Below are 25,093 nucleotides of genomic sequence, written 5' to 3' on the forward strand. Positions count from 1 at the left end.
TTTCAGCAAACATGTGTAAATATTTGTATGAACATAACAAGATTCAACAACTGAGACAAACTGAACAAGTTCCACAGACATGTGACTAACAGAAATTTAACAGGGGGGGGGGGGGGGGGGGGGGGGTCAAAATCAAAAGTAACAGTCAATATCTGGTGTGGCCACCAGCTGCATTAAGTACTGCAGTGCATCTCTTCCTCATTGACTGCACCAAATTTGCCAGTTCTTGCTGTGAGATGTTACCCCACTCTTCCACCAAGGCACCTGCAAGTTCCCAGACATTACATGGGGGAATGGTCCTAGCCCTCACCTGATCCAACAGGTCCCAGACATGCTTAATGGGATTGAGATCTGGGCTCTTTGCTGGCCATGGCAGAACACTGACATTCCCGTCTTGCAGGTAATCACGCACAGAACGAGCAGTATGGCTGGTGGCATTGTCATGCTGGAGGTTCATGTCAGGATACGCCTGTAGGAAGGGCACCACATGAGGGAGTAGGATGTCTTCCCTGTAACGCACACCGTAGAGATTGCCTGCAATGACAACAAGCTCAGTCCGATGATGCTGTGACACACCACCCCAGACCATGACAGACACTCCACCTCCAACGAAGGAGTGGCTTCGTAAGAAGCATTTCAAGGTCCTGGAGTGGCCTAGCCAGTCTCCAGATCTCAACCCCATAGAAAATCTTTGGAGGGAGTTGAAAGTCCGTGTTGCCCAGCAACAGCCCCAAAACATCACTGCTCTAGAGGATATCTGCATGGAGGAATGGGCAAAAATCCCAGCAACAGTGTGTGAAAACCTTGTGAAGACTTACAGAAAACGTTTGACCTCTGTCATTGCCAACAAAGGGTATATAACAAAGTATTGAGATAAACTTTTGTTATTGACCAAATACTTATTTTCCACCATAATTTGCAAATAAATTCATTAAAAATCCTACAATGTGATTTTCTGGATTTGTTTTTCTCATTTTCTCTGTCATAGTTGAAGTGTACCTATGATGAAAATTACAGGCCTCTCTCATCTTTTTAAGTGGGAGAACTTGCACAATTGGTGGCTGGCTAAATACTTTTTTGCCCCACTGTATATTTCACTTGTGATTTCACGATTATAAATATTTTTTGTATTTTTTATTTTTTTATTTGGCGCTCTGCAATTCAGCGGTTGTTTACGAAAATGATCCCGCTAAAGGGATCCGTGCGGCAAGAAGTTAAATCCTTTACAATGAAGATCTGTGAAGTTATTTGGATTTTTACAAATTATCTATGACAGGGTCCTGTAAAAGGGGCGTTTCTTTTTTTGCTGAGTTTATATCCCCCCAATAGAATCCCAGCTTCTCCATCCTTGAGGGGGAGATCAACAATTTCCAGACTCAGGGACATGTACCTAAATGCCAGAACCTGACACCCTCAGCACACAGAGGGACAATCACCTAACTGGAGGTGACAGCATTCCCTCCCACATATAACCCCCTAGACACAACTACGACAACATAACCAACAAAAACGTGTCACAAATCCTGCAGCTCTGTCGGATGCCGGGTATATACATAGTCAATGGTAGGCTTTGAGGGGACTCCTTTGGTAGGTACACCTATAGCTCATCTCTTGGCAGTAGTACTGTAGACTACTTTATCACTGACCTCAACCCAGAGTCTCTCAGAGCGTTCACAGTCAATCCACTGACTGTACTTTAACTCCACTGTACTTTAACTATTAGCACATCGTTACAACACTGTATATAGACATAATGACATTTGAAATGTCTTTACTATTTTTGGAACTTTTGTGAGTGTAATGTTTACTGTTACATTTGTATTGTTTATTTCACTTTAGTTTATTATATATTTCACTTGCTTTGGCAATGTAAACATATGTTTTCCATGCCAATAAAGCCCTTAAATTGAATTGAGAGAAACAGATTGCGTCTTGGTGTAGTGCCCATTGGGCAGCAGCCCATACTCTGATCTCTCCCCACACAGAGAGCTTCCTCCCTGGTTAGGCAGAGCCCTGCACACTGGGTGGCTCTGAAACACTCGCTACACCACTCGGGAGCCCAATAACGCTTCAACTATCCAATAACAAATACTAGAACAAGCACCTCAGTGACTTTAGTTATCTGAAACCAATGACATCATCCATGCTCACTGATTCTCACAACATCTTGACTGTAATGACTAATATAAACCAGCTGATCTGATCGAACAAAAGAAAGCACAGTGAGAACTCACATTTCTCTGCCATAGATTACATTCAACAATAAAATTCTAATTCTATGGTCTGATCTATGAATGAGACCATAATAGGTTGATATGTTTTTAAACTTTTGATACCATTGCTGCCTCTGAGCTGCGTGTCACCCAGTGGTAGAGTCCATTACATGATGCGGCAGACCAGCCCAGACCACTGCCCAGACCACTGCCCAGACCACTGCCCAGACCAGGCTGATCAACAAGCATTTAGCAGCTGGTTATAAATAGACACTTAGCCAACAGAGAGTGTCAGCAAACGGGCTGCTCCAAAACCCAAGAAGAGAGGCATGACCCAGAGAAGGAGAGGCAAGAGAGCAAGAGAGAGTGTGCAAAAGAGAGAGAGAGAGAGAGTGAGTGTGCAAAAGAGAGAGAGAGAGAGAGAGAGAGAGTGAGTGTGCAAAAGAGCGAAAAAGAGAGAGAGCGCACAAGAGAGAGCGAGAGCGCACACAAAAGAGAAAAAAAGAGAGAGCGAGAGAAAGAAGATGGGGGGAAACAAATGCAAGACAGGTTACAGTTGAGGAGAGGAGTAAAAGGAGAGAAGAAGAGAGGAGTAGAGATCTGTGTGTAGTATATAGACTTACTAGGGAGATTGGGAAAGAGAAGGGGATATGTGATATGTGTGATAAGTAATGGAAAGAGTGAAGGAGCCAGTGAAAAAGAGGGGTTAGGGGGGCAGTAAAAACAGTTACAGTAATAGCTGCCTAATGATGACTAGATGATCTGTGACCCACAACAGGTTGTCACATGAGACAGACACACACACACTTGTACAACTAACCTTGTGGGGACACACAATTCAGTCCCATTCAAAATCCTATTTTCCTTAACCCCTAAACCTAACCTTAGCTCCTAACCCTAACTCTAACCTTGACCCTAAACCCCCTAGAAATAGCATTTGACCTTGTGGGGACCAACAAAATGACCCCAGTTGATCAAATATTTGTTTGTTTACTATTCTTGTGAGGACTTCAGGAGTCAGAGTGTGTGTGTGCGCATCCCGAGTAAGGCAACATATTAGGATATTAGAAAATGACTTCAAAACCACATGCTGGCTATACCTCCCCAGTGTGTGTGAGTTGAATAATATAGAGGTTGGCTGTAACACCACCTCTGTGTATGAAGGACTAGTGCAGTGCAGTGTGTGTGAGTTGAATAATATAGAGGTTGGCTGTAACACCACCTCTGTGTATGAAGGACTAGTGCAGTGCAGTGTGTGTGAGTTGAATAATATAGAGGTTGGCTGTAACACCACCTCTGTGTATGAAGGACTAGTGCAGTGCAGTGTGTGCCGTATTTAACTTCAGATCCAATGTCCATACAATAATATTATCCTCCCTTCCTCTCCTCTTCCATTCTCTCCTCTCTATCTCCTTCCTGTCACATTCTGCAAATGTGACGGTGGGAGAGGAAGAGAGGGAGAGAATAATAGCTTTACAGTCTGATCAGTAATAAGTTCTGATCCGTGTCAAACGGCCACGTTCGACAACTTTCTATGCTGATGAGAAGAGACCGGACAGCGAGAGTATGTTGGCCGGGCGGCCATATTGTTTTGACGTGTATTATTAATCAAACTAAAGAGGCCCGTCTCTATATAAAGATGGTGTTACATCATCGCTATATCCCACCACAAGTCATGTTGTCATAATCTGATGTGACATGGATGGGATCATCCATAAGAGATCAAATAAGACCCCGACCCACAGCTCCCCTCCTAGGATCAGATCTACTGTAGGATCAGCTTACCCTTCCTCAAATCCTCCTAACCTTAATCATTTAAACACTAAACTGACCTTAGATCAGCATCAACAGGAATCTCCTCTATGTCATGCTACATTGCCCCCAGCAGGGCTTCGAGACACTAAAGATGTTATAGTGTGTAATAAAAGGCCCTAAATCTTCTTCCCCAGAGTCAGATGAACATGTCTCTGAATGAAGTTTGAAGGAAGTAGCTAACTAACGCTAGCGCAATTGATAACTAGCATTAGCACAATGACTGGAAGTCTATGGGTATCTGCTAGAAGCATTGGCTCACGAAACTACCTCTAACTTCCTTCATACTGGACAGAGAGACATACAAATGGGAGACAAGCAGCACCGCTCAGACATGTCTGTCTGTCTGTCTGAGCAGCTATACCACCACGCAGTCACGATCTCTCTGCAGTCACACTCATGCTGCCACCACTGATATATCATTAATCGTCATGGCAACACAGCACGGGTCCACCAGAGAGGAACAGAGGAGAGAGAAAGAGTCGAGCCTTACAAAGTGAGTGTAGTAGAAGGTAGTACAGGACCAGATATTCTTTCTACATCAAAAGAGGTCCATTTCTATGACAGGAGGTGAAGGAAAGAGACAAGACTCACTGATGGAAAACAGACATTAAAAGGAAACAGCACATAACATCAATATCAATGTAGACCTGCTATAAACACCAGGCATGACTTATTCCTAGATGGACAGAACTGCAAAGAGGCAAACATCAAGTCCTTTGTTTTAACTGTAAAGTGTAGATGAATAAAATGCTTAATCCAACACTGCCCCCTCACATACACTCTGCCCCTAAAGACTGGCAACTAGGTTTAACACCACCCCCTCTCTTCACAGGGGCTCAGCCCCAGGGAGAGGGAGCAGAGACAGGAATAGATTGCCTTTAGCCCTCTGCCAGGTTAGCATTGGCGCTAACACAGAGCTGAAATGTCCCTTTCATCACTAGCTGCCGCTAACGCCTGACCACAGCCTGGCACCTGGGGCTTTAAAGTGAATAAATGTCACACTACACCCTACCAAGCCTCTACATAGCTTCTGCACTCCTCTCCTCCACTGGTTACTGAACTAAAGTAAGTGAAGTGGATTTACACCCGGTAACAAAATTACGGTAACGGAATTACATAATGGTTCCCTGATCTGTACTACACAAAAATGCATAATTATGGATATGAATGTCAGTCTCCTCATGTTTCACACATTTGGACATCACAGGGCAGAGCACAGTAGAGTGCAGTGCAGTACAATACAGACCAGCACAGAAAAGCAGAGCAGGGCAGAGTTCAGTACAGTGTAATACAGTAGAGTACAAGCGAGTTCAGTATAGTATAGTACAGTACAATACTTTACTGTACCACAGTATTGTATTGACTGTACTATCCAAACTTGTGAAACGTACACTACCGTTCAAAAGTTTGGAGTCACTTGGAAATGTCCTTGTTTTCCATGAAAACATACATGAAATTAGTTGCAAAATGATTAGGAAATATAGTCAAGACTTTGACAAGGTTATAAATAATGTAAAATAATCCTCCATTTGCAGCAATTACAGCCTTGCAGACCTTTGGCATTCTAGTTGTCAATTTGTTGAGGTAATCTGAAGAGATTTCACCCCATGCTTCACCCCATGCTTCCTGCATTGGCTTGATGGGCACTTCTTATGTACCATATGGTCAAGCTGCTCCCACAACAGCTCAATAGGGTTGCGATCCGGTGACTGTGCTGGTCACTCCATTATAGACAGAATACCAGCTGACTGCTTCTTCCCTAAATAGGTCTTACTTAGTTTGGAGCTGTGCTTTGGGTCATTGTCCTGTTGTAGGAGGAAATTGGCTCCAAGTAAGCGCCGTCCACAGTGTATGGCATGGCGTTGCAAAATGGAGTGATAGCCTTCCTTCTTTAAGATTCCTTTTACCCTGTACAAATCTCAAAATTTACCACCACCAAAGCACAACAATGTCTACACTGTATTTCTGATCAATGATGTCATTTTAAAAATGGACCAAAAAAAATTGCCTCTTTCAAAAACAAGGACATTTCTAAGTGACACCAAACTTTTGAACGGTAGTGTACGTCTATAATAGGTTCAGACTTGGTCCAGTCCAGTCCGTCTGTGGACGTTAACATCAAGGCCAGGGTGGACTGACCAAATTTCAACTACTTTCAATGTCCATGGACGTCCGGAGTCGGTCGGAGCTCAGTGGATGAGGATGCTGGTTACAGTAAATTGAAAGAGAGGGGGCTCATGGGTAGGTGTCAGTAAGAGCTGGGAGGGATGACATTAACTACAGTCATGGCCAAAAGTTTTGAGAATGACACAAATATTAAGTTTCACAAAGTCTGCTGCCTCAGTTTGTATGATGGCAATTTGCATATGCTCCAGAATGTTAAGAAGAGTGATCAGATGAATTGCAATTAATTGCAAAGTCCCTCTTTGCCATGCAAATGAACTGAATCCCCAAAAAACATTTCCACTGCATTTCAGCCCTGCCACAAAAGGACCAGCTGACATCATGTCAGTGATTCTCTCGCTAACACAGGTGTGAGTGTTGACGAGGACAACAATGGAGATCACTCTTTCATGCTGATTGAGTTCGAATAACAGACTGGAAGCTTCAAAAGGAGGGTGGTGCTTGGAATCATTGCTCTTCCTCTGTCAACCATGGTTACCTGCAAGGAAACACGTGCCGTCATCATTGCGTTGCACATAAAGGGCTTCACAGGCAAGGATATTGCTGCCAGTAAGATTGCACCTAAATCAACCATTTACCGGATCATCAAGCACTTCAAGGAGAGCGGTACAATTGTTGTGAAGAAGGCTTCAGGGTGCCCAAGAAAGTCCAACAAGCACCAGGACCGTCTCCTAAAGTTGATTCAGCTGTGGGATCGGGGCACCACCAGTACAGAGCTTGCTCAGGAATGGCAGCAGGCAGGCAGGAATGGCAGCAGCAGGCAGGTGTGAGTGCATCTGCACTAGAGGTCGACCGATTATGATTTTTCAACGCCGATACCGATACCGATTATTGGAGGACCCAAAACCCCGATGCCGATTAAATCGGCCGATTTATAAAATTTGTTTGTAATAATGACAATTACAACAATACTGAATGAACACTTATTTTAACTTAATATAATACATCAATAAAATCAATTTAGCCTCAAATAAATAATGATGAAACATGTTCAATTTGGTTTAAATAATGCAAAAACAAAGTAAAAGTGCAATATGTGCCATGTAAGAAAGCTAACGTTTAAGTTCCTTGCTCAGAACATGAGAACATATGAAAGCTGGTGGTTCCTTTTAACATGAGTCTTCAATATTCCCAGGTAAAAAGTTTTAGGTTGTAGTTATTATAGGAATTATAGGACTATTTCTCTCTATACGATTTGTATTTCATATACCTTTGACTATTGGATGTTCTATCCCTCTCCTCGCCGCTACCTGGGCTTGAACCAGGAACACATCGACAACAGCCACCCTCGAAGCAGCGTTACCCATGCAGAGCAAGGGGAACAACTACTCCAAGTCTCAGAGCGAGTGACGTTTGATACGCTATTAGCGCGCACCCCGCTAACTAGCTAGCCATTTCACATCGGTTACACCAGCCTAATTTCGGGAGTTGATAGGCTTGAAGTCATAAACAGCGCAATGCTTGAAGCATTGCGAAGAGCTTCTGGCATAACGCACGAAAGTGCTGTTTGAATGAATGCTTACGAGCCTGCTGGTGCCTACCATCGCTCAGTCAGACTGCTCTATCAAATCATAGACTTAATTAGAACATAATAACACACAGAAATACGAGCCTTAGGTCATTAATATGGTCGAATACGGAAACTATCATCTCAAAAACAAAACGTTTATTCTTTCAGTGAAATACGGAACCGTTCTGTATTTTATCTAATGGGTGGCATCCCTAAGTCTAAATATTCCTGTTACATTGCACAACCTTCAATGTTATGTCATAATTACGTACAATTCTGGCAAATTAGTTCGCAATGAGCCAGGCGGCCCAAACTGTTGCATATACACTGACTCTGTGTGCAATGAACGCAAGAGAAGTGACACAATTTCACCTGGTTAATATTGCCTGCTAACCTGGATTTCTTTTAGCTAAATATGCAGGTTTAAAAATATATACTTCTGTGTATTGATTTTAAGAAAGGCATTGATGTTTATGGTTAGGTACACGTTGGAGCAACGACAGTCCTTTTCCGCGAATGCGCACTACATCGATTATATGCAACGCAGGACACGCTAGATAAACTAGTAATATCATCAACCATGTGTAGTTATAACTAGTGATTATGATTGATTGATTGTTTTTTATAAGATAAGTTTAATGCTAGCTAGCAACTTACCTTGGCTTCTTACTGCATTTGCGTCCTTGTGAGGCAGGTGGTTAGAGCGTTGGACTAGTTAACCGTAAGGTTGCAAGATTGAATCCCTGAGCTGACAAGGTAAACATTTGTTGTTCTGCCCCTGAACAAGGCAGTTAACCCACCGTTCCTAGGCCGTCATTGAAAAAAAGAATGTGTTCTTATTTCTTAATCGCGTCCAAAATTAGCGATTTCCGATTGTTATGAAAACTTGAAATCGGCCCTAATTAATCGGCCATTCCGATTAATCGGTCGACTTCTAGTGCTCATGGGTCCTTTTACATGGAAATACCCAAAACTACAGCGGCAGGTAGCCAAGCAGTTAAGAGCATTGGGTCAGTAACCGAAAGTTCGCTGGTTTCGAATCCCCGAGCCAACCTAGTGAAAAAAATCTTATGATGTGCCCTTGAGCAAGGCACTTAACCCTAATTGCTCCTGTAAGTTGCTCTGGATAAGAGTGTCTGCTACAAGACTAGAATGTAAAACATCAATGAGTTAACAAGACATAGTAAACAACTAGCTGTACAGTCTCTAGTTGACCTTTAGCACCTGCCTAGAGTGTATACCTGTAGCCTAGGAGAACAAGCTAAGAGAAGAATAGATGGATGGATGACCACTTCAACTTCATGTTGCCATGGTGATAGAAGAATGAAGGGAGGGAGAGGGGGAAAAGTGAGGGATGAGAGGTGAGCTCTGTGACCTCCTCTCACTAGTGAATGTGATTTCCCCTGACATCACACTCAGCAGGGCATCAGTCAAGCCGCCGTCCACACACACACACTCTACAAAACAAAGATAGACACCCAGTGTAGGCAGGTTTTAGTGGAGGTTGCACTCTATGTTCAGAGAGCCTGAGAGCGAGGACAGCCTCCTATCACTGTTCCCTTCTGTCATTAGGACCATATCTAGTCTAAACCCTATGCCCTATAGTTCACCGCATAGGCTACTGCATGGCTCTGGTCAGAAGTAGATGCACTATGTGATTACTATTTTATCTTTGAACTCTGTAAGAAAATTTCATTTAAAAAAAAAGTAGTGTACTGTGTAGGGTATAATTTGAGACTAAGTCAGCGGCCTGCTTCCTATCACGGTTACCCTCTCTCATTAGCGTCCAGCTGCTTCCTTTCTGTGCAGATAGCGGGCTGTGTTAATGACAGTGACATTAGTGCTCTTACTGGTAATACTGTAACTCACGGTCATCAACACTCATCAGCACAGCCATTTCCTGCTCTGCTCCTGTTCCTCCCATTGATTATACATCAAATTGATGTAATTCTCTGTGTGACTTTCCTTCTTGATATCTGCCTCTCTCTCACACACACAAAAGGGTGACTGCACTTCCTGATTTGGCCTTGCTTTAAGGATTGCTCATTAAGAAATGCTAGCGGCCATGACTGAAGCTAAACGAGAGTTGTCTTGGGTGTGTTATGTTCGTATATTGTACCCTGGCAAGTACAGCTGTTTGTCCCTCCCGAGTCACCTTAGCAACAATATAGTAAAATAATCTGAATTAATGTAATACAAATCAAGAAATCTGTAATAGATTTAGACGTTTACGCTGAGGTCTTAGTGTCGCAATTTTAAATCTAGCTAAGATGTTTGGTGTAGTATGTTCTCAAGTAAAAAAATGTGGATGAAAAACTATTCAGTGCACTGCATATAGTCTACTGAGTCCGGAAAGTCTGGCTGCACGCTCAGGACAGATTTCTGAGAACAATAACATGTCTGAAACTTCATCATCTGCAAGCTCTCAAACTATCAAAAATAAAGCACAAGCTACACACTGTTCATCAGTGCCCAAATTCACTTGTTAGATAGCTAATTTCCAACTCTGTGTTTGTCAATGAAGCTAGCAAGTAGTAGCTAGCAGGCACATTGAGCAGCCAGGCTACAATCACCTTATCAAGTCACCGGCGAGTGGCGACATGTGTGTTTCAGTGCTGTTAAGTTTTTGACAACTTTCTCACTATCTAGTGTGCATCTGTCTGTCAGTGTTTCATAGGGAATCATGCTACAAAACAGGTCACGTTGGGACATAAGATGCTCGCGAATGGGTTTTGGAATACTGAAAAGTAGCAGTTGGGATACAACTGAATTTTATTTCTTGGTGACCAACTTTTTTTTTTTTTCTCAAGAAAGAAACTCATAGGGGGGCGAGGGGGTTACAGGTAAAAAAAACTATCAAAGAAATGTATACAAGGATAATTACAGCCACCCCCCCCCTCCTTAGTCCCCATCCACCCACCCACATCCTACCTCTCCACCCAGAAACCATGTTTCCCACCAGTCTGGGGGGGGGGGGGGGGGAAGCACACCTCCCACCCCTTCCAATCCCACCCAGCTACCAAGGTTGCTTATCAGCCCCCCCACCCACAACGACCAGAGTGGGAGAAAAAAGATACTCTTGGAGCAAAAAAATATATTTTAAGAAAGTGGAAAATTGAGCCAATTACACTCATTGTCACGTTCCTGACCTGTTTTCTGTTGTTTTTGTATGTGTTAGTCGGTCAGGGCGTGAGTGTGGGTGGGCATTCTATGTTATGTGTTTCTATGTTGGTTAATGGGTGACCTGATATGGTTCTCAATTAGAGGCAGGTGGTTTTCATCTCCTCTGATTGAGAACCATATTAAGGTAGGTGGTTTCACATTGTTTGTTGTGGGTGGTTGTCTCCTGTGTCTGTGTTTGTCGCGCCACACGGGACTGTTTCGGTTTGTTTTGTCCGTTCGTTCGTTTTGTGTAGTCATTTTTCCTGTTTGTGAGTTCTTCGTTGTATGTAAGTTCTTATGTCCAGGTCTGTTGACTGCGTTTGTTATTTTGTAAATTCTCAAGTGTTGTTTCGTGTTCGTCTATCATTTAAATAAATTCATTATGTTAAATTACTACGCTGCAAATTGGTCCTCCGGTCCTTCTCGCCTCTCCTCGTCCGAGGAGGAGGAATATGACGACTATCGTTACACTCATTCAAGTATCTGACATAGGCTTGTGTGAACAGGCTACCAGTGCGGCAAGTGCCGCTGGTAAGCTTTCTTGACTTGGACATTCATTTTTGCCAAAACATGGCTAACCTAACATAAACAGCTGCTCATAGTGAAAATGTGTTTGGAGTTACCTTTCTAGCTAATGTTAGAGTTTTCACTTCCTCTTCCAATTATGTGGAGGTCCAAATAGTGAAAAACTATCAACCAAATCTATTCATTCTAAAATTATGATTACTGCTACTTGCCATTATCATTCACCTAATGATAACACAAGACAAGAAAATAATATTTTTGCTAACGTATGATGGGTTCGCTGTGTCACCGGTTTTCCTGTGAGGGGGTCCCTGGACAAGAAAAGGTTGCAGAACTCTGTCCTACCAAACCCTCCAGTAAATTGTGACGAACTCACAAACTCAGTTTTGGATAAACCACTTTGTAGTCAATTTTGACACTAAAATGTTTATTTAATCTCCCTCACTCTTTTAGTTGGTCTCTTTGGTAACTGTCATTAAGAAGCCATTATAAATGTTTTTGCCCTCTTTTTCCATGTCAAAATTGTGCATATGTATGTGAAGGAGAGCAAGAGAGACAAAGATTACCAGAACCCAATGGATTCTCCAATTACCTTGAATGAACTACAGGACAAAATAAAAACCCTCCAACCCAAAAAGGCCTGTTGTGTTGATGGTATCCTCAATGAAATGATCAAATATACAGACAACAAATTACAATTGGCTATACTAAAAAAAACTCTTTAACATCATCCTTAGCTCTGGCATCTTCTCCAATATTTGGAGCCAAGAACTGATCACCCCAAGCCACAAAAGTGGAGACAAATTTGACCCCAATAACTACCGTGGGATATGCGTCAACAACAATCTTGGGAAAATCCTCTGCATTATCATGAACAGCAGACTCGTACATTTTATCAGGGAAAACAATATACTGAGCAAATGTCAATTTGGCTTTTTACCAAATTATTGTATGACAGACCACGTATTCACCCTGCACACCCTAATTGAACAACAAACAAACCAAAACAAAGGCAAAGTCTTCTCATGCTTTGTTGATTTCAAAAAAGCTTTGACTCAATTTGGCATGAGGGTCTGCTACACAAATTGATGGAAAATGGTGATGTGGAAAAAACATACGACATTATAAAATCCCTGTACACAAACACCAAGTGTGTGGTTACAATTTGCAAAAAAAACATGTCTTCCCACAGGGACATGGGGTGAGACAGGGATGCAGCTTAAGCCCCACCCTCTTCAACATATATATATCACTGAATTGGTGAGGGCACTAGAACAGTCTGCAGCACCCGGCCTCGCCCTACCAGAATCTGAAGTCAAATGTCTACTGATGATCTGGTGCTTCGGTCACCAACCAAGGAGGGCCTACAGAAGCACCTAGATCTTCTGCAATGATTCTCAGACCTGGGCCCTGACAGTAAATTTCAATAAGACCTAAATAATGGTGTTCCAAAAAACATCCAGTCATCAGGACCACGAATACAAATTCCATCTAGACACCGTTGCCCTGGAGCACACAAAAAACTATACATACCTTCCACAAAGCTGTGAACAATCTGAGAGACAAGGCAAGAAGGGCCTTCTATGCCATCAAAAGGAACATAACATTTGAAATAGCAATTAGGATCTGGCTAAAAATACTTGAATCAGTTATAGAACCCATTGCCCTTTGTAGTTGTGATGTCTGCTCACCAACCAAGAATTCACAAAACGGGACAAACACCAAATTGAGACTGCATGCAGAATTCTGCAAAAATATCCTCTGTGTATAACGCAAAACACCAAATAATGCATGCAGAGCAGAATTAGGCTGATACCCGCTAACTATCCAAATCCAGAAAAGAGCTGTTAAATTCTACAACCACCTAAAAGGAAGCGATTCCCAAACCGTCCATAAAAAAGCAATCACCTACAGAAAAATTACCCTGGAGAAGAGCCCCCTAAGCAAGCTGGTCCTGGGGCTCTGTTCACAAACACAAACAGACCCCACAGAGCCCCAGCACAGCAACACAATTAGACCCAACCAAATCATGAGAAAACAAAAAGATAATTACTTGACACATTGGAAAGAAAAAAAGAGCAAACTAGAATGCTATTTGGCCCTAAACAGAGAGTACAAAGCGGCAGAAATACCTGACCACTGTGACTGAAACAAACTGATTCACAGTTTGACCCAAAAACACACACAAACTTTTACAGATGCACAATCAATAGTATCCTGTCGGGCTGTATCACCGCCTGGTACGACAACTGCTCCGCCCATAACTGTAACGGCTCTCCAGAGGGTAGTGAGGTCTGCACAACGCATCACCGGTGGCAAACTACCTGCCCTCCAGGACACCTACACCACCCGATGTCACAGGAAGGCCAAAAAGATCATCAAAGACAACAACCACCTGAGCCACTGCCTGTTCACCCCGCTATCATCCAGAAGGCGAGGTCAGTACAGGTGCATCAAAGCGGGGACCGAGAGACTGAAAAACAGCTTCTATTTCAAGGCCATCAGACTGTTTGTTAAACAGCCATCACTAACATTGAGTGGCTGCTGCCAACATACTGACTCAACTCTAGCCACTTTAATAATGGAAAAATGTATGTAATAAATGTATCACTAGGCACTTTAAACAATGCCACTTTATATAAGCAGCATACCACCCTGCATACCACTGCAGGCTTGCTTCTGAAGCTAAGCAGGGTTGGTCCTGGTCGGTCCCTGGATGGGAGACCAGATGCTGCTTTCCTCTCTTTCCACTCTTTCCTCTGGTCTAAAAAATATCCCAATGCCCCAGGGCAGTGATTGGGGACACTGCCCTGTGTAGGGTGCCGTCTTTCGGATGGGACGTTAAACGGGTGTCCTGACTCTCTGAGGTCATTAAAGATCCCATGGCACTTATCGTAAGAGTAGGGGTGTTAACCCCGGTGTCCTGGCTAAATTCCCAATCTGGCCCTCAAACCATCATGGTCACCTAATAATCCCCAGTTTACAATTGGCTCATTCATCCCCCTCCTCTCCCCTGTAACTACTCCCCAGGTCGTTGCTGCAAATGAGAACGTGTTCTCAGTCAACTTACCTGGTAAAATAACGGTAAAAAAATAAATAAAAATAAATAAATAAATAATGTTTACATACCCTACATTACTCATCTCATATGTATGTACTGTACTCTATACCATCTACAGCATCTTGCCTATGCCATTCAGCCATCACTCATCACTCAGTTTACAATTGGCTCATTCATCCCCCTCCTCTCCCCTGTAACTATTCCCCAGGTCGTTGCTGCAAATGAGAACGTGTTCTCAGTCAACTTACCTGGTAAAATAACGGTAAAATAAAAAAATAAAATAAAAATCATATATTTTTATGTACATATTCTTATGCATTCCTTTACACTTGTGTGTATAAGGTAGTTGTTGTGAAATTGTTAGGTTAGATTACTTGTTAGATATTACTGCAAGGCCGGAACTAGAGACACAAGCATTTCGCTACACTTGCATTAACATCTGCTAACCATGTATATGTGACATATAAAATTTGATTTGACTTCAGGAAAGCTTTGACTACTGTATGTACAGACTCAGTGAGCATAGCCTTGCTATTGACAAAGGCCGCCATAGGCAGACCTGGCTCTCAAGAACAAAACGAGGTGGAAACTGAGCTGCACTTCCTAACCTCCTGCCAAATGTATGACCATATTGGAGACACATATTTCCCTCAGATCCACAAAAAAGTCTAAAACAAACCCGATTTTGATCAACTGGTATCTATTGGGTATCTATTGGGTGTGCAATCACAGCAGCAAGATGTGTGACCTGTTGCCACAAGAAAAGGGCAACCAGTAAACAAACACCATTGTAAATACAACCCATATTTATATATTTATTTTCCCTTTTGTACTTTAACCATGTGCATATCGTTACAACACAGTGTATATATACACAATGACATGTGTAATGTCTTTAGTCTTTTGGAACTTCTGTGAGTAATGTTTACTGTTCATTTTTTAAGTTTATTTCACTTTTGTATATTATTTCTTTAATTTGCTTCGGCAATGTTAACATATGTTTCCCATATCAATACAGCCTCTTGAACTGATACACTTCTTGAAGTGTTTCTTTCTTGCCCTGCACCAACACACCTGATTTAAATAAAGAGCATGTTGATTAGACAATTATATCAGGTGTGTTGTTGCTGGCCTCTGGGAAAGAAAACGACCAGCCATGTTGATTTCAATTCCTCACACTCTTCCAATGCATCTGGACCTTTCTGGCACATTCGACATTCAGCTCGAAAACAAAGTACTGAAGCCTGGCGGAAGTCCATTTGCACTGCCGTTTAGCTGTGACAAACCTTTGATCACATGTTTTCCGGCCTAAACAACCCACGTCTGTGTTTCAAAAAGTCAACAATGTTGTGATGTTAGTTACAATGTAACGAATATGTAACAGAATGCCAGTTGCAGATGTTACTGGAATACAAATGTAACATTGCGGCGTTGATCGATCCACTACTTACGTATCTGCTGATGAGATTCCGTAGCACGCTAAAATCCATTATTTTGACAGCTCCCCGTTTGCAATTATTTACTGTCCACTTTCCAGTCTCTTGGATCTTTACCGACACTACCCAATGTTCATCTCTGTCCACGCATCCATCGCTCACCACCGCTCTGTCTCTCCATCTATATGAGCGCGAGAAAGCAGCGGTCTTTCAGTTGGCTGTTTTGATTTTCATGTAATTTTGGACAGCCATGCAATTGAGCAATGTGATGCAGCTATTCTTGCTGCTTATGCCGCGTTCACGCGTTAGTCGGAACTGGGAAACTCTGACATTTTCGACTTGCAAACTGGTTGAACGTGGCACATGTAGAACTACAACCAGTTAACAAGTTCCGACTAGCACATGAACGCGGCAATCGTTTTCGGGAATGTCCCTTTTTTCACAACGAATAAAAGTTTGCTAAACTGATCATTGAAAATGCTTGACGAGCTTATTTTCACTGGTTCCCCTTGGTGTTTTTTCTTCTTATTTTCCTTCTATGAATCTCCTTTCATATCAGTCTTTCCCTCAGTCCCGCTCTCTTTTTGCTCTGTTATGGTGCACATACGAATAGCTGTTTGCTCCATACGTCAGAATGCCGCGCATGCGTAGTGCAATTTACTTCACCCCATGCTGATTTCAATGGAAATGCATCTGTGTGCGACATAACGGTTTATTCGAGAGAGGAAGAGGCAATTTACTCCGCCCAAAATCTGTTCGCGTGAGATAAGCCCTTTTTGTATTGAGGTCTATCATGTCGAATTATGTGAGGCTTATGTGATTGAAATAGAAGTTTCGTAATGTTTAGGCTGTTACAAAAAAGTGGACGCACGTGGCATTATGCAGTGGCGTCGTTAGGTCTGGGCTTCCGGGGCATCAGACCCAGGTGTTTTTTATCCAGCCCCATACCTTTTGATGGTCAACATTTATTTTATAGATTTTTTTTACATTTCAGTCTGATGAGTTTCCATAACCACACATCACTTGCGCTATGCAAGAATTTAAACAATACAATATACTGCGCTAGGCAATAGCAGGCACTGCAAGAAGTACCTGGAGTGATGTAGTGCCTGCTGTGATTGGTAGAGATTTTACAACTCAGTGGACCACTCAAGTCCCTTGACCCTTCGACCACCCCTTACAGTACTTTTATTTGTCAATGGGCACGTTCAAGTGGATCATTTTTGTTTGGTCACCCACCGCCTTCCAAAGTGTGTTGTATTATGAGGATAAAATGATTTGGCTTGTGCCTACATGTTGACTGCATGAACTTAACAAAAATCATGTGATTTATTTACCTTTATTGAAGTAGGCAAGTCATTTAAGAATAAATGTGTATTTACAATGACGGCCTACCCCGGCCAAACCCTCCCCTAACCCGGATGACGCTGGACCAATTGTGCGCCTCCCTATGAGACTCCCGATCACAGCCGGATTTGATACAGCCCAGGATCGAACCAGGGTCTATATTGACACCTCTAACACTGTGATGCAGTGCCTTAGACTGCTGTGCCACTTGCGAGATCAAAGGTCAAGAAGTTTTGAATTCAGTCGACTGCAATTCTGCAGTTGCTCTTCACCAACTTCATACTGCCATCACCTGCATTGTGGGATGTTCTACTGTCAACCAACCATTAGGGAGGTTTGTTTGACCCACACGAACATGACCAAAGACATTGCTAAAACAGGAACAAACTTTGCCGCATTTCATGTATACAGTGGATATGTACAAATTAATGTGATATTTGAGGCTCTCGCTCTCACCTTCCTAATATTGAGTTGCACCCCCAGCCTCAATTCGTTGGGGCATGGACTCTACGAGGTGTCAAAATCATTCCACAGGGATTCTGGCCCATGTTGACTCCAATGGTTCCCACAGTTGTGTCAAGTTGGCTGGATGTCCTTTGGGTGGAGGACCATTCTTGATACACCCAGGAAACTGTTGAGCTTCATTAAATAGTACCCGCAAAACACCAGTCTCAACATCAACAGTGAAGGGGCGACTCCAGGATTCTGGCCTTCTAGGCAGAGTTCCTCTGTCCAGTGTCTGTGTTCTTTTGCCCATTTTAATCTTTATTTTTATTGGCCAGTCTGAGATATGTCTTTTTTTTTTGCAACTCCGCCTAGACGGCCAGCATCCCGGAGTCGCCTCTTCACTGTTGACATTGAGACTGGTGTTTTGCAGGTACTATTTAATGAAGCTGCTAGTTGAGGACTTGTGAGGCGTCTGTTTCTCAAACTAGACACTAATGTACTTGTTCTCTTGCTCAGTTGTGCACCGGGGCTTCCCACTCCTCTTTCTATTCTGGTTAGAGCCAGTTTGCGCTGTTCTGTGAAGGGAGTAGTACACAGCGTTGTACGAGATCTTCAGTTTCTTGGCAATTTCTCACATGGAATAGCCTTCATTTCTCAGAACAAGAATAGACTGACGAGTTTCAGAAGAAGGTTATTTGTTTCTGGCCATTTTGAGCCTGTAATCGAACCCACAAATGCTGATACTCCAGATACTCAACTAGTCGCAAGAAGGCCAGTTTTATTGCTTCTTTATTCAGAACAACAGTTTTCAGCTGTGCTAACATGATTGCAAAAGGGTTTTCTAATGATCAATTAGCCTTTTAAAATGATAATCTTGGATTAGCTAACAGCTGTGGGATTATTTAATCAGTTTGGCGCATTGGACAGGTCAGAGTCTGTGTTTGAAGTTGTTGAGTGGTTTTTGACAAAACACTGTAGATGTATGTATTCCAGAGTAGAGAGTGTTCCAGAGTTTAGAGTGTTCCAGAGTAGAGAGTATTCCAGAGTTGAGAGTATTCCAGAGTTGAGTATTCCAGAGTAGAGAGTGTTCCAGAGTTGAGTATTCCAGAGTAGAGAGTGTTCCAGAGTAGAGAGTGTTCCAGAGTAGAGAGTGTTCCTGAGTTGAGAGTGTTCCAGAGTAGAGGGTGTTCCTGAGTTGAGAGTGTTCCCGAGTTGAGAGTGTTCCAGAGTAGAGAGTGTTCCAGAGTAGAGAGACCCACAATTACAACTTTAATTGAGTACTGTCAGTGTCTGCTGTGGCAGGTGGGAAGGTGTAAATTATCTCCAAAAAATCTAATCTCTCAATGTTCTAATCGCTCAATGTTCATCTCAAAGGGCACCAAATTCATGCATTTAGCCGTTGACATTTGGTTGAGAATGCCCCTACTGGCTTTGGGCAAATCCCTGAATGTCTTCAAATCCTAGAAACGCCCCTGGGATTCTGGCAACTTTGGGAAAAACGACCTATACCCATTTCAGAAAGAAGATGTGGTATATTACCTGTAAAAAATACAAGGCAATGTTTATATGACCCCTTTCAAACAGCAATGTTTATATGACCCCTTTCAAACAGCAATGTTTATAATGACCCCTTTCAAACAGCAATGTGTATAATGACCCCTTTCAAACAGCAATGTTTATAATGACCCCTTTCAAACAGCAATGTTTATAATGACCCCTTTCAAACAGCAATGTTTATAATGACCCCTTTCAAACAGCAATGTTTATAATGACCCCTTTCAAACAGCAATGTTTATAATGACCCTTTCAAACAGCAATGTTTATAATGACCCCTTTCAAACAGCAATGTTTATAATGACCCCTTTCAAACAGCAATGTTTATAATGACCCCTTTCAAACAGCAATGTTTATAATGACCCCTTTCAAACAACAATGTTTACAGTATATGACCCCTTTCAAACAGCAATGTTTATAATGACCCCTTTCAAACAGCAATGTTTACAGTATATGACCCCTTTCAAACAGCCCCCTATTTACCACTTTCTTGCAGGTTTACCCCTTTCATATATACAGCATAGTGAGTTAGCATGGCTTCTCAGAGTCAATGATGAATAGGATTATATATTTGGTGTTAGACTGGCTAAGAGAAATGTTTAAGAGCTTTAAATGGAGTCTACACATGTTTTATGGTTCTCTGTTTGGGGAATGTATTTCACATCTGCTGTTGTATACCCAAGCCACTGTCTCTCACACTCAAATATATCATCTACAGGTACAAGACTATACATGATGTATGTATACTCGGAAGTCTTTCAATGTTAACATCCTGAAACACACACTCACTTCCCCCTTGCTTTGTTTCATTTTCTTATTTCCCTGGCCCCTGTCGCGCCCCTGTCTCTGACCCCTCCCCCTGTCGCTCCTCTGTCTCTGTCTCCTCCCCCTGTCGCTCCTCTGTCTCTGGCTCCTCCCCCTGTCGCTCCTCTGTTCCTGGCTCCTCCCTCGCGCCGTCTTTCTCTCCTCCCCAATTTCTCTCTCTACTGACCCCTGTCTGTATTACTCAAACACAAAAGCTGTGTGTGCGTGCGTGCGTGCGTGTGTGGATACGTGTTTTTGTTGTTGAAGTAACCAGGATACTGGGGATACATCAACCTGCATAGTTCCCAGGTTAGAATACCAGGAGAATGTATTTGCATCTGGTGAAAACAAGAGTGACCAACAAACATAAACACTTAATAGAAGTAGGCCATTAGTGGACAGATGTTTGATTACCTGTGGAGTGAGGATGTGGTCTTATATTTGACCCAGAGTCAGGCCCATTCTGACCACCAAAAGAGTGATTCACGTTCTGTTATGTATTCAGCTGCACACGTGATAGGTAGCGTACTATATGGGCTAAGATTGATTTCTTCACTGATTTTGGGCGCAGTGTATAATGGTTACTCAGCTAGATTATATGGATGTTTCCTGTATTATATCTCAAAATACTTCTCATATATCCAAACCGGCCTCAAAAACAGCATTTGGCAGAAATCCACTCTTTTTGCGTCACTGGCTATGTCATTGTGACACCATTACTGATACTGGCAGACATTTCTAGAGGCAGAGAGAAAGGGAGAGGTCCCAGATCTCTAATGGTTTCTGTATCCACAGATAGATTATATTTCTACGTATGTGTCTTTGCTCCTGGTGGGAATCATCAACTGATACACCTGCTGCCAACCACACCCATTGTAAAGGCCCTGAAGGCTTAATAATGTATTGTACTGTGTAGATGAAGGGACGAGAGAGAGGAAGAGATAGGGAGGACAAGGAAGAAGGGAAAGTGAAAGGGAGACGAGATGAATGTAAAAGAGAGTGAGGGGAGGAGGAGGGAGAGATCAAATCAAATCAAATGTTTCTGGTCACATACACATGGTTAGCAGACGTTAATGCGAGTGTAGCGAAATGCTTGTGCTTCTAGTTCTGACAGTGCAGTAATATCTAACAAGTAATCTAACAATTCCACAACAACTACCTAATACTCACAAATCTAAGTAAAGGGATGGAATAACAATATGTACATATAAATATATGGCTAAGCGATGACCGAGCGGCATAGTCAAGATGCAATAGATGGTATAGAATACAGTATATACATATGAGATGAGTAATGCAAGAAATGTAAACATTATTAAAGTGACTAGTGATCCATTTATTAAAGTGGCCAATGATTTCGAGTCTATGTACAGTATATAGTCAGCAGCCTCTAATGTGTTAGTGATGGCTGTTTAACAGTCTAATGGCCTTGAGATAGAAGCTGTTTTTCAGTCTCTCAGTCCCAGCTTTGATGCATCTGTACTGACCTCGCCTTCTGGATGGTAGCGGCGTTAACAGGCAGTGGCTCGGGTGGTTGTTGTCCTTGATGATCTTTTTGGCCTTCCTGTGACATCGGGTGCTGTAGGTGTCCTGGAGGGCAGGTAGTTTGCCCCCGGTGATGCGTTGTGCAGACCACACCACTCTTGCAGTGTATTGTAAAGGAGAGCATTTCTGTTGTGGGTGGTGTAGTTGCCGTACCAGACGGTGATACAGCCCGATAGGATGCTCTCAATTGTAAAGGTTTGTGAGGGTTTTAGGTGACAAGCCAAATTTCTTCAGCCTCCTGAGGTTGAAGAGGCGCTGTTGCGCCTTCTTCACCACACTGGCTGTGTGGGTGGACCATTTCAGTTTGTCCGTGACGTGTAAGCCGAGGTACTTAAAACTTTCCACCTTCTCCACTGCTGTCCCGTCAATGTGGATAGGGGGGTACCTCAAGGATGATACCTCAAGGATGATCAATGGAAACCGGATGCACCTGAGCTCAACTTCCAGTCTCATAGCAAAGGGTCTGAATACTTATTGTATGTGAAGAAGTTATTTCTGTTTTTAATTTTTAATACATTTGCAAAAAATTCTAAAAACCTGTTTTCGCTTCGTCATTATGGGGTATTGTGTGTAGATTGATGAGGAAAATTTGTTATTTAATCAATTTTAGAATAAAAAGTCAAGGGGTCTGTATCAGTGGTAACTGGCAAATTTGGAGGGGTGGGGAGGTGGGGGATGTTGTTAAACCATGGGGGCTGTTTGCAGTTCAAATTAGGGAGATGTTAAACAATGAAAATGTTAATGAAAAAAAAACATTCACACAGACCTGACATCTGTTTTGGTATTCTGAGTGACTAGTTCTTTAGGTGTCTTTTATTTTTCCATGTTTTTTACGCCCTACCCCTTTCAGATTTATTAATTAGTGGGATTTTGGTCTGTGTATGAAAGGGATATTAGTTGTGCCTGTTGTTCACCCACGTATCTGCCCTCTCATTGGCTAGAATGGTCCCACCTGATTGCGCCTGCCTTCAACCATTGAGGGCATTGTTAGAAATACAGTACAGTCTTTGACATAGTCTAAACCCCTTTCCATTTCTGGGAAAGGGAATTCATGCAGTGATATTCAATCTGCCGGCTGCGGTCGCATAGTCATATTCTATTTGAAGAATTTCTATCAATAATTGAAATAGGCCTAAAATCCATCTCTTTCAGGTTTAGTCTACATACATTTTTAATGATATGAATTAGCATTTTGCTGGCTGGGTTGGTTTCCCTTCAGCTGAAGGTTGTGTAAAAAATGGTGTAGTTCCCATGGGGAAGTTTGTGTAAAAAATGGTGCAGTAACCCATGGGGAGGGGGTCACACTCGGACATTCAGAGAGGGAGTATATTATTGTGGCCCTGGTGGCACGAAATCAAAGTCAGACTGCATGGAGATGCTTGGGAACATGGTCATGACGGATGACCGTATTGTGGGTGTTTCAGGAAGAAGGTGTACATTTGACCTCCATCATCTAGGATGTGACAATGGTAAATAAATCTCTACATTTATGCTCATTTTTTGCGCGGTCTTGCAGGCCTTCTCATGCAGCTGCAACTGCAAGTACATTTGTAAATCATGACCTATCTTGAGTTGGGCTCTGGGATGGTGCAATTGTTGAGAAAGTGCGCTTATGGTTGTGTGGGGGTAAGGGCTGAATGTGTGTGGGTGTATGTGTGTATCTCAGAACTGTTGCGAAGGAAGAAGTAAATGATGTTAGGGACTATAGAGGATGATCCACAGCAATATATAATAAAAATCGAGGTGAGGGCGATGGAAATGCATTTGGCAATGGATCTACTTCAATTCGGTAAATGGCACTGTGTGCTCTTTTCAAAGGATGGTTTCCTGTCGGTCCAAGGCTATGGGATACAGGGGGTCGAGGGTGGTCTGCCGGGCATTGGGATGACAACCCAACTCGAGATGAGGGCTTTTAGCGTGTGGAATAGTAGGGACAAATTGGAGGTTTACTTAGTAGAAATGCAAATATCATGGTACAACTATATAGACACTCAATCATTATGTTACTTTTTAATAGGACGTTTACAAACATATTTTGATAAAAAATAATTGAAAGGTGTGTCTCATTATGGTAAGTGGTGAAATAAGTATAGCCAGTTACAATTGTAATGGCTTAGCAGATAATAAGAAAAGACGATCAGTATTTACCTGGCTAAAAGAGAAGGATTATAATATCTATTGTTTACAGGAAACCCATTCAACAGTTTTAGATGAAGTTTTGTGGAAAAAGGACTGGGGGGGCGAAATATATTTCTCCCATGGGCAAAGAAATTCAAAATGGGTGATGGTTTTAATTAATAATAACTTTGATCCAAATGTGCAACTTGTCCAAACAGATCCTCAAGGTAGATGGATTATTTTAAATATGTTATTGGACAATAAACAGATATGGCTTATTAACCTATACGGTCCGAATAATGATGATCCAAGCTTCTTTGACAATATATATATAAGAATGTATCAACTCTACAAGCAACACTAGACTCTATTATTGTAGTGGGAGATTTTAATACGGTCTTAAATACCTCTATGGACCGGAAAGGAAATCACACTACAAACTATCACCCTCAGGCACTTAAGGAAATCAGGAATGTCATGGATATATTGGAATTAGTGGATATATGGAGACTTAAATACCCTGACCTAGTGAGATATACATGGCGGAGGCTTAATCAAGCTAGTCGCCTTGACTACTTTCTTATATCATTCTCTCTGGCACCAAAAGTTAAAAAGTGTTTGATAGGGGACAGAATGCGGTCGGACCATCACATAATTGGCATATATATTACTCTTACAGAATTTCCACGTGGGCGAGGATATTGGAAATTTAATCAAAGCCTACTAGATTATAAATTGTTTAGAACTAGGACAGAAGAATTTATAACTGACTTTTTCAGACATAACATAGGTACAGCAGATCCCCATATTGTATGGGACACTTTTAAGTGTGCCTTTAGAGGCCATGCAATTCAGTACTCATCTATAAAACAAAAGCAATTTTGATCAAAAGAGTCCATATTAACAAAGGAAATTGAAGGACTAACAGTACAGTTAGATAACAATAAAAACGGTACCATAGAGGCACAGAATAAGTTAGAGGAAAAACAAAAAGAAATGGAGGACCTTATTCAAGAAAGATCCAGTGTAATATATTATAAAAACAAAGCGAACTGGATGTAATATGGGGAAAAATGCACCAAATTCTTTTTCAATCTTCAATATAGAAATGCTACCAAATAAAACGTATTAAAACTTGTTACAAATGATGGAGTCACGCATGATTCACCAAATTATATTTTGAAAGAGGAAGTAAAGTACTTTAAGAATATGTTTTCGTTTCAGGCTCCTCCATCTCCACTAACTGAAACTAATTGTATGGATTTTTTTCCTAATAATAATGTAAAATTAACATCTGTACAGAAAGACTCATGTGAAGGCCTAATTACAGAGGAGGAACTACTTGATGCAATTGGGGCCTTTAAGGATGGGA

General features: G+C 42.0%; 1 protein-coding gene across 5 annotated transcripts in view; it reads right to left on the minus strand.

Annotated features, from left to right (window-relative positions):
- The window catches only part of LOC129816750 (phospholipid-transporting ATPase IH-like), a 60,696-nt gene extending 44,163 nt beyond the window's left edge, over positions 1–16,533 (minus strand). For all 5 annotated transcript variants that reach the window (XM_055871590.1, XM_055871589.1, XM_055871588.1 and 2 more), the window contains exon 1: positions 15,922–16,533. In XM_055871590.1, the coding sequence (XP_055727565.1) occupies positions 15,922–15,960 (39 nt within the window). In that variant the 5' untranslated portion in view covers positions 15,961–16,533. The remainder of the gene's footprint in view (positions 1–15,921) is intronic.
- Positions 16,534–25,093: the final 8,560 nt, after the last annotated feature.

The sequence above is a fragment of the Salvelinus fontinalis genome, chromosome 19 (assembly GCF_029448725.1).
Source record: "Salvelinus fontinalis isolate EN_2023a chromosome 19, ASM2944872v1, whole genome shotgun sequence".
NCBI lineage: Eukaryota > Metazoa > Chordata > Actinopteri > Salmoniformes > Salmonidae > Salvelinus > Salvelinus fontinalis.